Below are 15,269 nucleotides of genomic sequence, written 5' to 3'. Positions count from 1 at the left end.
TATGAATTAGCTAGCTGCATGTTATAGGAAGTGACTCACAGCAAGCCTTTTACCCAGGAAAGCAGCCTCATTTCTGTGTCTAAAGGGTGAACTGCTGCACACTTACAGATGCTTGCCACATGAATAATGAGGCAAGGTTGCACTCTGAAAGGAGCAGTCTGATCGTGCACTTAAGCAAACTTTTGATCCAGTTTTTGAATGTACCCACTAATTCAGTGAAACCAATTTTAAAAGATAAATCGCACCTTGATGTATTTTATCAATTAGCTTTGTTCACTTTTAGTGAGAAGACTAATATAAAACACCTGATGGAATTGGTCATTACTTTTGTAACAATTTGAGCTTGCATTTTAATTTGTCCTACATAATTTTTGAGCCTCAATGAAGGTTACAACTGGCATCCAATGCTCCATAAATAGAGGCAAAGTGCACAGAGGGGCGAAAATTATTGTTATTGATTGAAAGATACAGCATGAAACGAGCCGTTCAGTCCATTGAGTCCACGCCAACCACCGATCACTTGTTCACGTTAGTTTTGTTGTCTCAATTTTGCATCCACGGCTTGCACACTAGAGGCAATTTACAGAGGGTCAAATAATCTGCAAATCTATAATCCCATCATCATTGTACTGGATCTGTGGATCTCAATTTATCACCAACGACTTCTCCTGGACCTCTCACATTGAAGCAACGACCAAGAAAGCACACCAACGCCTTTACTTCCTTAGAAGGCTTAGGACGTTTGGCATGTCCCCTACAACTCTCACCAACTTTTACAGATGCACCTTAGAAAGCATTTTTTTATGATGCATCACAGCTTGGTTTTGGAACAGCTCCATCTAAGACTGCAAGAAATTGCAGTGGATTGCCCAGACCATCACACAAACCAACCTCCCTTCTATAGACTCCATTTATGCCTCACACTGCCTCGGCAAGGCAAGCAGCATAATCAAGGATGAGTCACACCCTGGCCACTTGCTCTCCTCTTCCCTCTCCCATCAGATTAAAGGTATAAAAGTGTGATAACACACACTACCAGATTCAGGGACAGTTTCTTCCCAGCTATTATCAGGCAACTGATTCATCCTACCACAACTAGAGAGCAGTGCTGAACTACTATCTACGATCTACCTCTTTGGTAACCCTCGGACGACCCTTGATTGGACTTTGCTGGCTTTACCTTGCGCTAAACGTTATTTAAACGTTATAACGTTATTATAAATGTTATATAACACCCTTATCGTGTATCTGAACACTGCACATGGATTGATTGTAATCATGTATTGCCTTTCTGCTGACTGGTTAGCACCCAACAAAACAGCTTTTCACTATACCTTGGTACACGTGACAATAACCTAAACTAAACTCAAAGATTTGACTGAGGCAGCTTTCATTCCACTGCCCCTTTTGGGCAGAAGTGCTCATGTTTTCATTCCTAAATGTAGTGTGTTATTTTTTTTTACATTGTCCTACTCTGAATTCTTCACTCTAGAATCTTAACTTTATTTCTCTTCCAAGAAAACCAATTATTGACATTTCCTTTGAATCTGTTTTTATTTCAAACAGTAATGATTGTTGTTTGGCATTTTATTTTTAAAAAATTGGATGTAATCCCTCAATTGCAATTTTTTATAACCTGCACTTAGTTTCTAACAAAAAAGGAAAAAGTAAAATGTTCTTAGTTCTTCTTTGGAATTGTGTATTTAATTTCTCTAATTATTTTTAACAGTGATGCTGCTGCTAAAATTATGGTGGAGTTACTTGGAAGTTACACAGAAGACAATGCTTCACAGGCAAGAGTTGATGCTCATAGGTAATCCATTATATTGGGGTGGACTTTGTAAACCAAAGCAGGCACCTTTCTCAATTTTGATCGACACATGCGGCTATGGATTATATTAATGATGGTTCCAAATTTTTTTGATCAATTGAATACATTGTGGAGATAATACTTTGGATTTCTCTTTTACAGGTGTATTGTAAGAGCGTTGAATGATCAAAACACTTTTCTTTTTGACAATCTTCTTGCTTTGAAACCTGTTCGATTCCTGGAAGGAGAGCACATTCATGATGTAAGTTGTGATTGTGGGTTTGTTACATTACAATGCCTTTTGCTTTCATAAATAAAACCCCTAAAATGTTTATAGTTTAGCAACAAATTGGTGGTGTTAACTGCAGTATACAATTAAAAAGAACACTCAAACATAAAATGCATCTTTTCAAGCAATGTTTGATATTGCTGACAAGCAGTGTTGGCCTATAAACACGTGACTGCCATTGCAAGATCTTGGCCTGTCTTTTGATTTTTACATTTAATAATGGAGGGTAAAGATAGCAAATTCAACAGCTTACTAAGAACATTGAGGAGAGTATCTCCATCCATAGCTTTGACCTTATTGTTTTATTTGTTTCCTTTAGTCATTTTACAATGAAAGGCACAATCTTGATTGTGGTAATCAAAGAGGTATATTTTGTAAGATTAATGCATTTTCTGTTAAATTGCCAGTGTTGTATTTGAGTCTGGTAATCTCTTTAATAACATTCAGCACAATGCTCTGTCAAATAGAATTGCTAGTACTGGATGGATCCCAAAAGCTCTTTTGATCTTTTAGTTATAACCCAGGGAGCATTGAAGTGAGTTTGCATACTGGGCATTCATTCAATTCCCACATGTTGCTGAATTTCTTTTTTTAAATACAGCCCATTAATTTTTGTTTTCTATAAGTTGAATTGGTTGTTCCGTTCAGGCAGACTGCTGGAAGTTCGAGGCAGAGACCATCAAGGTTACATAAACGTGAATCTAACTTAAGCAAGAGTTTTGACATTTTCTAATTGAATTACATGCCAAATTCTGAGATTCTTGTCATGAATCCTGCCTTGATTATTTGAGCTATTTTAAATAAAGCTAGAAATGACTAGCAATATAATTAGCACCTTAATATTCCAATGTCTTAATTCTCTCAATTATTTATATCTGTTCAAATAGTATCCAAAATAATGTGAATCAAAGCTGTATAAAACTGATTTTATAAACCATTTTGTTGGCTCTAAATTTTGGCATTCTAAAACAGCCCTTAACCAAGAGTTTTGGAAAATCATTTTAATCCAAAATTCATAAGTATTGCATAAGAGGAGAAAGCCCATTCCAAAACAATGTTTCTCAGTCTAATGTCAAAAGACACAGCTGTGATGAGAGAATAGGAAGGCAGAGTATTATCTGAATGATGTCAAGTTAGGAAAAGGGGACGTACAACGAGATCTGGGTGTCCTAATGCATCAGTCACTGAAAGGAAGCATGCAGGTACAGCAGGCAGTGAAGAAAGCCAATGGAATGTTGGCCTTCATAACAAGAGGAGTTGAGTATAGGAGCAAAGAGGTCCTTCTGCAGTTGTACAGGGCCCTAGTGAGACCGCACCTGGAGTACTGTGTGCAGTTTTGGTCTCCAAATTTGAGGAAGGATATTCTTGCTATTGAGGGCGTGCAGCGTAGGTTTACTAGGTTAATTCCCGGAATGGCGGGACTCGTATGTTGAAAGACTGGAGCGACTAGGCTTGTATACACTGGAATTTAGAAGGATGAGACGAGATCTTATCGAAACGTTTAAGATTATTAAGGGGTTGGACACGTTAGAGGCAGGAAACATGTTCCCAATGTTGGGGGAGTCCAGAACAAGGGGCCACAGTTTAAGAATAAGGGGTAGGCTATTTAGAACTGAGATGAGGAAAAACATTTTCAGTCGGAGAGTTGTGAATCTGTGGAATTCTCTACCTCAGAAGGCAGTGGAGGCCAATTCTCTGAATGCATTCAAGAGAGAGCTAGATGGAGCTCTTAAGGATAGCGGAGTCAGGGGGTATGGGGAGAAGGCAGGAACGGGGTACTGATTGAGAATGATCAGCCATGATCACATTGAATGGCGGTGCTGGCTCGAAGGGCCGAATGACCTCCTGCACCTATTGTCTAATCAGCAGTCTTCACTTCTGAGAGTTATCAACCTGAAATGTTAATTCCTTTCTCACACTGTGGATGATGTCTGAATTTGCTGAGTATTTCCACCCTTTACTGCATTTCACAAAGTGTTTATCCTTCAAGAGCACTTAGCATTATTGAGTCATAAGGCACAGAAAAAAAAACCTGCGGCCCAACTTGTCCAGGCCACCTTATCCAAGCTGGCCCCACTCACCTGTGCTGGACCCATATCCTGCTATACTATTACAATCCATGGAGCTGTTCATATGTCTTGTTATTGTTATTGTGCCTGCTTCATCTGTTCCATATGCCTACTGCCCTCTGTATGAAAATATACCGCCTCAGGTTCCTATTAAGTCTTTGCCTTCTCATCTTAAACCTATGATTTCTATTCTTGATTTCCCAACCAGGGGGGGGGGGGAGACACTGCATTCACCCTGTCTATCACCCTCAATTTTTTATACACCTCTACTAGATCACCCCTCAGACTCCTGCACTCCAAGGCACAAAGACTTGCTGCCCAACCTCTCCCTTTAGCACAGGCCATCGAATCCTGGCAACATTCTGGTAAATCTTTTCTGCTTAGTGGCATCTTTCCTACAGCAGGGTGCCAAAAACTAAACGGAATAACTCACTGTCTCACAAACATATTGTACAACTGTAATATAACTTCCATTCTAAATTCCCTGACTGATGAAGGCCAACATGCCAGAAGCCTCTTTCATGGAACTGTGTACCTGTACCACCAGATCCCTCTGCTCTAAAACTCTCCGCAAGGGCCTCCCATTCACTGCATAGGTCCTGCCCCAGTTTGACTTCCCAAAATGCAGCAGCTAATGCATATCTGAATTAAACTCCATTTGCTATTTCTCTTCCCACTTGCCCAGCTGGTCTAGATCCCGTTGAAATTTTTGATAGCCATCTTCGTTATCTACGAGGCCACTTATTCTAGTGTAATGTATAAATTTACTAACATGCCTTGTACATTCCCATGCGAATCGTTGATCTGGATGAGAAACAACAACTACTCTGAATTGACTTGACAGATACTCTGGGAATTATTGCTTTGAATAATGGTTTTGTGTTTTGATCCTTAACAGTGGAGATAAATAAACTGTTTATGGAAACAGTTTGGAAGTATCTCAGATTAACTACATTTTTCTCACAATGATATCAGGATATTTAGGCTTCGTGCCAATTTCTTGCTGTGTTAGCTTCTGTTAGGAGTACTTGGCACAACATTTTTCAGTTTTGTGTTTTAATTGTGTATCTGACCTTTGTATTTTGAGTTTGACCCAATGCATCTCTATTTTTAGCTCCTGACGATTTTTGTCAGTGGAAAATTGGCGGCTTATGTCAAATTTTACCAGAATAACAAAGATTTCATCGATTCACTTGGTGAGATTTCATTCCTTAAATTATAACAAGTTTAAGAATAATACTTTGTTGTAATATTTCTCCTTTCTCACTACCAAAGAGTAAATACTTGTATTTATCTGTTGCCTACTGCAGGCTCTAAATAATCAATTGTGTATCGCAATGAAGGGTGTATTAATTTACAAGAAGTAGGCATTGTTTGCAAAGGAACTTATTTTGTCCATTCCCAGTTGCCCCTTAAACTATCTGGGCCATTTCAGAAAATAATCACCTTGCAGGACCTGCAACCATTCCTGGTTGTGACAGTTCTTTACGATAATCCAGCAGCTTTATGGTCACAATCATTTATGGTAGCTTTTCAGTTTAAGAATTACTTAAATATAAACAGCAATGGCAGGAATTTCTGGGCATAATCCAGAAAATGCAGGATCATTTTATTCCAAAGAGGAAGAAAGATTCTAAGGGGAGTAAGAGGCAACCGTGGCTGACAAGGGAAGTTAGGGATGGAATAAAATTAAAAGAAAAGGTATATAACATAACAAAGAATAGCGGGAAGCCAGAGGATTGGGAAACTTTCAAAGGATAACAGAAGGTAACAAAAAGGGCAATACGGGGTGAAAAGATGAAGTACGAGGGTAAGCTGGCCGAGAATATAAAGAAGGATAGTAAATGCTTCTTTAGGTATGTTCAGAGAAAAAGATTAGTAAAGACAAATATGGGTCCCTTGAAGGCAGAAACAGGTGAAATTATTATGGGGAACAAGGTAATGGCAGAAGAGTTGAACAGGTACTTTGTGTCTTCCTTAGTGAAGACAGAACAAATCTCCCAGGTGTACAAGAGGACAGAGGATCTAGGGTGACAGAGGAACTGAAAAAATTTGCATTAGGCAAGAAATAGTATTGGGTAGACTGATGGGACTGAAGGCTGATAAATCCCCAGGGGCTGCTGGTCTGCATCACAGGGTACTCAAGGAGGTGGCTCCAGAAATTGTGGACGCATTGGTGATCATTTTCCAATGTTCTATAGATTCAGGATCAGTTCCTGTTGATTGGAGGGTAGCTAATGTTATCCCACTTTTCAAAAAATGAGCGAGAGAGAGAAAACGGGGAATTATAGACCAATTAGCCTGACATCGGTGGTGGGGAAGATGCTGGGGTCAATTATTAAAGAAGTAATGGCGCATTTGGATAGCAGTGAAAGGATTGGTCCAAGTCAGCATGGATTTATGAAGGGGAAATCCTGCTTGGCTAATCTGGAATTTTTTGAGGATGTGATAAGTGAAATGGATGGTGTATCTGGACTTTCAGAAAGCCTTTGATAAGGTCCCACACAGGAGATTAGTGGGCAAAATTAGAGCACATCGTATTTGGGGTAGGGTATTGACATGGATAGAGAATTGGTTGGCAGCCAGGAAACAAAGAGTAGGAATAAACTGGTCATGGTCAGAATGGCAGGCAGTGGCGAGTGGAATGGCACAAGGCTCGGTGCTGGGGCCGCAACTATTTACAATATATATTAATGATTTAGATGATGAGTACTGTGTTTACAAACCTGTTCCGTATCAGTACACATGGCAATCAAACTTGACTCTCTTCAGGCCCTTTGAGCCTGTTCAGTATGGTCACGGCTGCTGTTTTAACTTGATGCTGTTTCCTGCTCTCTCTCCCCACACTCTGAAATGTTATTGTCTCAAACGTATTCAGCGGTGTGGCCTCCACAGCCCTCTATTGGAGAATTCCACAAGTTAGAGAACTCCACACTGAGTTAAGAAACTTCTCCTCGCCTCATCTCAGACCCAAATGTCTTGCTCTGTATCCTGAGACTATGAACAGCAATAGGGTAGATATCCACCCTGCATCCAGCCTGTTGAAGGATAATGAGAATTTGCATTAAGTTGTATTTTAAAATTACATCCTTCAGATTTCATTGTTCCGCTAAAATGTGAGCTGATGTCCACTAAAATGTGAGCTGCTTTGGAACAATGTTTTGGCTTACAATAAGGTAATTCTAGGCTTCCCATTAAACCAGTGTGATTCAGACTAAATCCATTATATATTTCAGCCATGTCATAATTCTTAATATTGGTCAGAGTTCATAATGGGTAGTGTGTTTCGGATGTTTTTTTAAATGAAATTTCTACCCAAGTCAATCATTTAGTTGGTTTATTGACTGGTTGTCTTGTCAGGGTTTATATTGGATTTTCCTAACTACATTGTAAAACGTCATTAAAAGTTTTCCATAATATTTTCAAAAATTCAGTGAATGTTTAAAACCCGACCAAAACACACAAAGTGCAGGAGAACCTGAGCTGGTCTTCCAGCATGAAGCAGCAACATCCATTGGCCATTTGATCCATTTTTGTGCAAAAAAACTAACTGCTGGTGGAAATTAGGCTGCATGTGTAGAGGAAAAGTCAGACCATATTTTGAGTAGGGACACTTCTTCAGTTTTTATTAGTGGCTCACTTTGTACCCTGACCTGCATATTCTCACAATACTGCAGACTGGGGTGGATCATGGGAGGATAAAGGGTTACACTGAACCGTATCCTTCAGGCTCACTGCTCAGATTTAACGTGCTGGCTCTGATGTCTCTGCACAACAAAGGTTTGTATCAGGACCATGTGGGTGGCACAAACTCCACTTATCTCCAAGAACCATGCTTGTAAGAGATCGATAGGGATCTGATTAAACAAACTTAACTGCAACTTGGATAGCCGAGTGACAGTATGGAAAAGATATGCACAATGAATTGCTGCGGAAAGCCAGATTCTTCCATCCTCTACTCTATTAAATAGATAATCTGCTTCATTGCTTAAGGCAGGGAGTGTTGATGTCAGCAATCTCCTTATTTACACATGCCGGGAGGGAGTGGTAATTAACACTTCAGCACTCCCACAGTGCTGTGTAATTGACTGTTTAAAAGGTGCAATGATTTCTAATGTAATATTTGTATTAAAATGTGATTTTCATATTGCGCTTGTTTTTGGTTGGCAGGGTTTAACAAATGCAGAAATTGCTTAGTGAAGCAGAATACTTTATTGGTGCATTAGGAGCTTGACATAATGGTAATAAGTAAATCTGTTTGGCAGAAAATGAGATGCTTTTAAAACTTTGTATGCAGCTGATGTCTCTTCTGTGCTTGGAAATCAGTCCAGCAGCAAATGAGCTCCGTTTTGTAAGAAAACATTTGGACAATATTAGGAATGTTTTTGATCTTGTTCCAAATGAGTTGTCTGAAACAAACACACTTTCGTGAAGATTGGAATGGCAGTGTTTATTGTCTGCTGTGATGGAGAAGTTGAGTGCATTTTAGAAATGTAGTTAAGTTTTTGAATCCAACATTAACTCAATCCTGCCTAACAGAAGTTATCTGAATGTTTCATATTGATTAAATTAAATAAATGTAAAGTACAAAGGCAATTAAATTATAACGAGCACGCCACAATGTTTGAATAATGTGAAGAAGGGTCTCGACCCGAAACATCTCCTATTCCTTTTCTCCAGAGATGCTGTCTAACCTGCTGAGTTACTCCAGCTTTTTGTGTCTATCTTTTGGTTTAAACCAGCGTCTGCAGTTCCTTCCTACACAACCAAGCTCTGCTGTTCAATGCCAATAATTTAACAAACATGCTATTCTGAAAGCTCAACACTAAAACATTAAACAAGATAGTGCAGGAACTGTGGATAATCAGCATTGGGACCTCCTATCAAGAACTCTTTTTGTCAGTGGGATCTGGAATTTAGATTGCTTTACGAACTTGTGTAGTGTAGTCCAATAACTGTACATTGGGTGGCACAGTGGTAAAGTTGCTGCCAGAGACCTGGGTTTGTTCCCGACTACGGGTGCTGTCTGTACAGAGTTTGTACGTTCTCCCTGTGACCGTGTGAGTTTTCTCCAGGTGCTCCAGTTTCCTCCCACACTTCAAGGATGTATATGTTTGTAGGTTAATCGCCTTCTGTAAATTGCCCCTAGTGTGTGAGATAGTACAGGATGATCGCTGGTTGGTGCAGACTCGGTGGGCCGAAGGGCCTGTTTCCGTGCTGTATCTCTAAAGTCTAAAGTAAATATTGGCAATGAAAGTTTTTTAATGACAGGAAGAATAAAGGCAGATACAGTCACCCATCATCAGGAATATGACATGCTGTGGAATGGAACAACTGGTGAAATTTTCTGGGGAGAGTAATTAAAAACAGGATGAAGCAAATTTGTCCATCTGTCTTCTCTGCAAGGGTAGTTTTGTTTGTTTAATATTTGGTTCTAGTGGTGGTGGTTCACGAGTCAATGAGGCTGATGATCAGGAGCTAGTTGGGAAGGATGCCATTTTCTTCACTAATCTGCTGATGTGAGGCTGACAGTGTTTAGCATTCTGCAGAGCAGTTAATTCTGATATGTAGAAACAGGTACAAACCAAAATTTACAGTTCTGAATTGGTACTTTTGCAGCATGTACTTGCAATTAAAGGGTTATTTAATATTAATAGAACACGGGAGTATTGGAGGCATGATTTGAAATTTTGTAAGCTGTATATATATTTTTAAAATCATTTTATTTATTTATTTTCTAGTCAATACAACAGATTGGCCACACAGTTGTGAAAGTCAAATAGTGCGAAATCATTGTATCAAAAATAAAACAATATAATCACACATATTTTCTGACCGAAAAAAAAGGTGTTGGCAGAAGCTTATTGTGCCCACCCTTAATACTTAACAAAATATAATTTAAAAAACACAGCATCATAAGTCAGAAGCAGATAAACAAAACATAGAAACACAAATATAGTCAAGAACCATCATTTCTGTCATGTTAGTCATTTCTCAGCGCTGATCACATATTTTGTATCTTTCAAATATATTTTTTGAACATTTTCTTGAATTTACACCTATTACTACACTTTTTTAAATTCATTGTTGCAACTATTCCATAAATTGACCCCTTTAACAGTCACGCATCTATTTTTCACATTTGTTCTTGCCCCCATTTTTTCAAATATATAATTACCCCAGAGTGGATGGATACCTGTTCTCCCTCACTGGAAACAAACCTTGGATACAGTCAGGAAGTGTTCTTTCTTTTGCTCTAAACAGTATTTGTAGAGTGCCATATTTATGATTTCATAAATAATGGGTTGGTTGGGTCATTATAACCAGCCTTATTGACAATTCTTATAGCTCTTTTTTGCAATATAAAGATTGAATTGGTGCTAGTTTTGTAGGTGTTTCCCCATACTTCTACACAGTGTGTAATATATGGAATAATGAGTGAGCAATATAACGTAAATAGTGAAATTTGATTCAAGATGGTCTTAGTTTTGTGCAGTATTGCAATGGATTTAAACACTTTTGATATCCAACAGATGGCATGATTCCTGAACTCATAATTTGCATTTATTAAATGTTGACAAGATAGGCCAAAAGTAACAATCTTTTATCAACTGCTTTGCCCTAACACATGTACCCTTTCAATAAACCTAGGCTCATCACCAACATGCTACTTAAAGTTCACCACAGTCTCATTTGCATTTGTTAATTAGGGATATTGTGCGTTAATTGATTTTTTTCCCGTGTGTAATTTTGCATTGTTGCGATAGCTGTAGTTTTGCCCTAGTGTATCTCATTCAAATGAGTTATGTTTTTCACCATACTGTGCAATTAATGCTTCATTTCACGAGACACTTAATTAAATTCTGAAGACTGGTTGTAACACTATTCAAGGCTTGATGTGCAAGATTTGCTTTCTGTTCTGTGAAGAAAGTTTTATGATATTGCCCTTCAATCATCCCATTTTATGGAGTTTGTCCAAAACCATTCCGGATTTTAATTCGTGTTGTACTAATATAGGCATGTGTTTTCTTTAACCTTGATCTATTAAAAGACAGAGTAATTAACATGAGTTTGTGTGATGTGGAACTTTGTGGTAATAATTGAACAGAAATTGTTCATTTAAGGTCACCGATTTAAAGCACAAAGGAAACTGCACATTAAAAAATGTTGTGGCAGTGGACCAATGGTTGGATTGATCTTTGTCTGCAGGACTCTCTCATGAACAGAACACTGCAAAGATGAGGCTCTTAACCTTGATGGGAATGGCAGTAGAAAACAAGGAGATTTCCTTTGACACATTACAACAAGAATTGCAGATTGCTGAGGAAGAAGTTGAAACATTTGTTATTGATGGTAAGCAAAGCCAACAAGTTACGAGCAATGAGTGCATATCAAATAAACAAATCTAATTTAAATACGTATACTAGTTATTACTTTGTTGCTCTTTCACTATTGAGCAGTGGTTAAAAAAACTTTTTTTTTAATTGACTTTCTCATTCTCTCCCTGATCTGCTCTACGTTTGATTCTGCGGTCAACCTATTTTGTTTGTGACTAAATTGGCTTCTCCTTTCATCCCTGGGTTATTTGGAAGGGAGTATAAGTTCAGAAATGATTTGTTTCTGGGCAAATCAAGTCTGAATCAGCATTGATAATTGTCCACAAATGCTTTTGGGCTGGACCTGTGTTGGTATATTCCACATCTCTCATTTTTAAATGTAGTACAGCAGAGAATCAGTCCTTCAGGCCACCATGTGTACTTATTTTCCCATCTGAATTCAAGCCATTTGCTCATTGTCTTTTTTAATTTGTCTGGTAATATTTTGGGAGAAAGCTAGAACAGCTCTTGAATTTGTTTAGTGCATACAATTGCAAAGCAAGCATGGCAAATAAACAAATTATTCAGCTGATATTTAGGCTCCATTCGAGCTCTCCTGTTTTTTTAACATATTGATTCCCCTTGCATTTATATTATTAACTTCAAGTAGGATATTCAAACAAAGGAGATGGTGGCAGTGGCATAACTTTTGTTTAAAAGCTGCAGATTCCTGTCTCTTTTGATGTCAAATTTATTTTTGTTCAATTGATGGCATTGACTTGGTAATGACGTTGTAAGAAAAATACATTACAGTCCATGAATTTAAAATCATCTAATTGTGCTTCCTTCTGCAGAGCTGTTGAATGCTTTGAACATTTTTTTCTTTTTGTGTGAACCAGCTGCCTTCATTCAGTTGTTTTCAAAAATGGACTATGCTTTTAAGAAGCAGACAAGATATTTTATAAAATTATTCATCTCATTTGTCACGTTGTTTCAATTCTATCTCCTCAATTTATTAATATTGGCTAAGTATTACATTGCTTTTTAAGATTTACTATAGTTAAAGCTTTAATGGCTTACCTTAACACTTTTCAAAAATAGTTCAATTAGAATACATTTTAATCTCCATTTGCAGGCTACTGGTTATGAGAATTTGCCCCTCCACAGCATCTTTCCAACAGCACAATAAATTGTATTTAGTATATTTTAAACTAGACTTGTTTGTGCCTAACCCCTATCGCTGCAATCTTTTCCTAGGTGCCTCTTTAAATGTCGTAATTGTAACCATCTCTCCCACTTCATCTGCCAGCTTGTTCCATGTACATGCCACTCTCTGGACAATTTCCCCTAAAGTTCCTTTTAAATCCTTTCCTTCTCACCTTAATCCTATGCTTTAGATTTTCACTCCCCTAACCTGGGAAAAAGAGTCTGGCTATTTATCTTATCCTTGCGCAAGATAAGAGAATATTTTTTTTTAACATTAAGGCTAGATTAAAAAGTAAACAATATTAGTCATCAAAGCACAGTTAAATTGGTTTTGTCTTTTCTGTTTAATACTTCAAAATCACAGGTATATTATGAAAATAACGAAGTTTTGCATTTTCAGTAGTTCTAAATTATCTGGTTTCTATATTAAAAACAATATTGGATTTTTACAGCTGTTCGAACGAAGATGGTTTACTGCAAAATTGATCAAACACAACGCAAAGTAATTGTAAGGTAAGTTCACTTTATTCAAAACTCATTGTCAAGATAATCAGTTACCTAGTCACAGCTGTATAACTGGAAATGGTTTGCTGAAGTTCCATATTGAGTAAGAATCTTAGACTTTGGTTATGTAAGATCACATTACTTTGTTCCAATACCACAATAACGTGCTTGCACCATGATCTCTGCATTTCATGGCCACGTCTGGTGTTTATCATGTGATGTGAAGGAAGCCAAATCTGGATTAAAAATGTTCAAAGTTTATGCAAAATTAAACTCACGCTTTGAAAAAATGAATACCTGTTCATTTGCGTAGCATTTGAACTGATATTTTGTGTACTATCATATCTAATTTCGGTCCTTTATTTGCACTGTCTACAGTTTGATGCACACAGCTCCTAAAAGTTCTAACATTTGTCAGAAATAAAGCAGCCATTACATGCACAGCAAGGCTGCAAGTAGCTGTAAGCTGAACACATGTTCATTTGGAGAGCTAAGAGGGGAAAATACCCTTGCATCGTCATTCTCTGCCAGATCCTGTAACCATTGGCTTTAGAACAATGCAGCAGTTCCTTGCTATGACAGACCATTTGACCTGCTTCATTGCAAGTTAACTGAATATGTGTATCACTAAACAAATCGCTTGACTATTTTTCTGTTAGTAATCACCACAGTGTCACTAACTATTCACTCCCTTTCTCGTTCTAGTCACACCACACACAGAACCTTTGGGAAACAACAGTGGCAACAGTTGTATGACAGTCTGAACTCCTGGAAACAGAACTTGAACCAGGTCCGGAACAGCCTCCTCAGCCTTTCCACTGCGTGAAGTCCAAAAACTTTCAAACATTCAATTTCGACAATGGCAACAACCTTTTCCAGTAAATATCCTGCTATTTATGGGGATAATTTGTAACTTTCAAGTACCTAATAAAACAATGTTTGCTCTTTGTCAATATTGTGTAACTGAATAATTTACAGCTGAACTTGGTAACCACTGCAAGTAACTTCACTGATAAACCAACTCCCAATGCTGTGGCTCCCATAATTAGTTGAACCTCAATAGATAAACAATGAAATTGTACACAAGTAAAAATGATGCTAAGTTGGTGTGGTCTTGATTATTCCCTCATCTGCGTTGTCATCAGGAGCTTTCCTTTTTCGTGTATGCTTGAGTCTGTCCACACTCAGAAACCTCTCTATTTTATCGATTTGTCCTTTCACTGTGGAATATTGAGTATCACATTCATCCTCAAACATTAGATTTTGGGTGGCTACTTCTGGCACTTGGGAGCAATATGCTGTAGGCTGCTGATGACTCGAGAAGGCAGGCAGGCAAGGCATCTTGAAACTTTCACTGGAGGGTGAGCAGTGTTTCTCCTAAAGGCAACAAGATTTGTTATGTAACTAGCTAAGAGCCAGTTGTTACAGACGCCTTAATTTAAATAGTTGCAGTAATCATTCAAAACGTAACCTACTCTTTACAAATCATTTGATGGCAGGCAAGGCAGTGTTCCCTCAAATTATGAACCTGACCATTACGTAAAATCAACAAACTGGCCTGCTATTCTAGTTTGTCTAAAGATCCCACATGATCATGTGAAATGGGAGATGCTGGCTTCTCCCACGTGAGAAATCGATAATCAAAGGGCTGAATGGGGTTGGCACCATCCACCTGAGATGTAGAATTGGCCTCTGAGCTTTGCCCAGTCCTTCACCTCGCACAAGAAGAAATAGCATTTGAGCACTCTTAAATTTAATGTTTTATTGTAAATTGATAAACATTTAAAGAATTTCCTCAGGATATCCCAGCCAGACAGAACTTTTCCTTGTGTGGATGTCCTGTGGATTGACCGGGTCCAGATATGAATATGGTCCAATCTTAGGTTACTACATGTCTAGAGCCTTTGTTGTTTTATAATCCAGTAAAACAACAACGGGTGATTTTAAAGCAAGCACCATTTAGGGAAACTGCCATAAATGCAAATCAGTAATGAGAATTGTTCCATGTTGAATACTAAAATTTTACACAATCAAATAATAAACAATTTAATTCTACATGGAGTCCTGCCTCTTCC

The 15,269-nt window shown here is 38.1% G+C and overlaps 2 protein-coding genes across 8 annotated transcripts in view; one reads left to right on the top strand and one right to left on the bottom strand.

The window, feature by feature from the left end:
• eif3m (eukaryotic translation initiation factor 3, subunit M) overlaps positions 1 to 14,147 on the top strand; it is a 28,448-nt gene extending 14,301 nt beyond the window's left edge. Inside the window, exons 6-11 of the mRNA XM_078415575.1 lie at positions 1,730 to 1,813; positions 1,973 to 2,072; positions 5,283 to 5,364; positions 11,378 to 11,521; positions 13,143 to 13,203; positions 13,900 to 14,147. Of these exons, the coding sequence (XP_078271701.1) occupies positions 1,730 to 1,813; positions 1,973 to 2,072; positions 5,283 to 5,364; positions 11,378 to 11,521; positions 13,143 to 13,203; positions 13,900 to 14,020 (592 nt within the window). The 3' untranslated portion in view covers positions 14,021 to 14,147. The remainder of the gene's footprint in view (positions 1 to 1,729; positions 1,814 to 1,972; positions 2,073 to 5,282; positions 5,365 to 11,377; positions 11,522 to 13,142; positions 13,204 to 13,899) is intronic.
• Positions 9,913 to 15,269, bottom strand: part of ccdc73 (coiled-coil domain containing 73) — a 102,706-nt gene continuing 97,349 nt past the window's right edge. For 6 of the 7 annotated variants that reach the window (XM_078415568.1, XM_078415570.1, XM_078415569.1 and 3 more), the window contains one exon: positions 9,913 to 14,571. In XM_078415568.1, coding sequence (XP_078271694.1) covers positions 14,293 to 14,571 — 279 coding nt within the window. In that variant the 3' untranslated portion in view covers positions 9,913 to 14,292. The remainder of the gene's footprint in view (positions 14,572 to 15,269) is intronic. The other variant, XM_078415571.1, reaches the window with a different exon arrangement.

The sequence above is a fragment of the Rhinoraja longicauda genome, chromosome 18, assembly GCF_053455715.1.
Source record: "Rhinoraja longicauda isolate Sanriku21f chromosome 18, sRhiLon1.1, whole genome shotgun sequence".
Taxonomy (NCBI): domain Eukaryota; kingdom Metazoa; phylum Chordata; class Chondrichthyes; order Rajiformes; family Arhynchobatidae; genus Rhinoraja; species Rhinoraja longicauda.
This window is presented reverse-complemented; position numbering and strand designations above follow the sequence as displayed.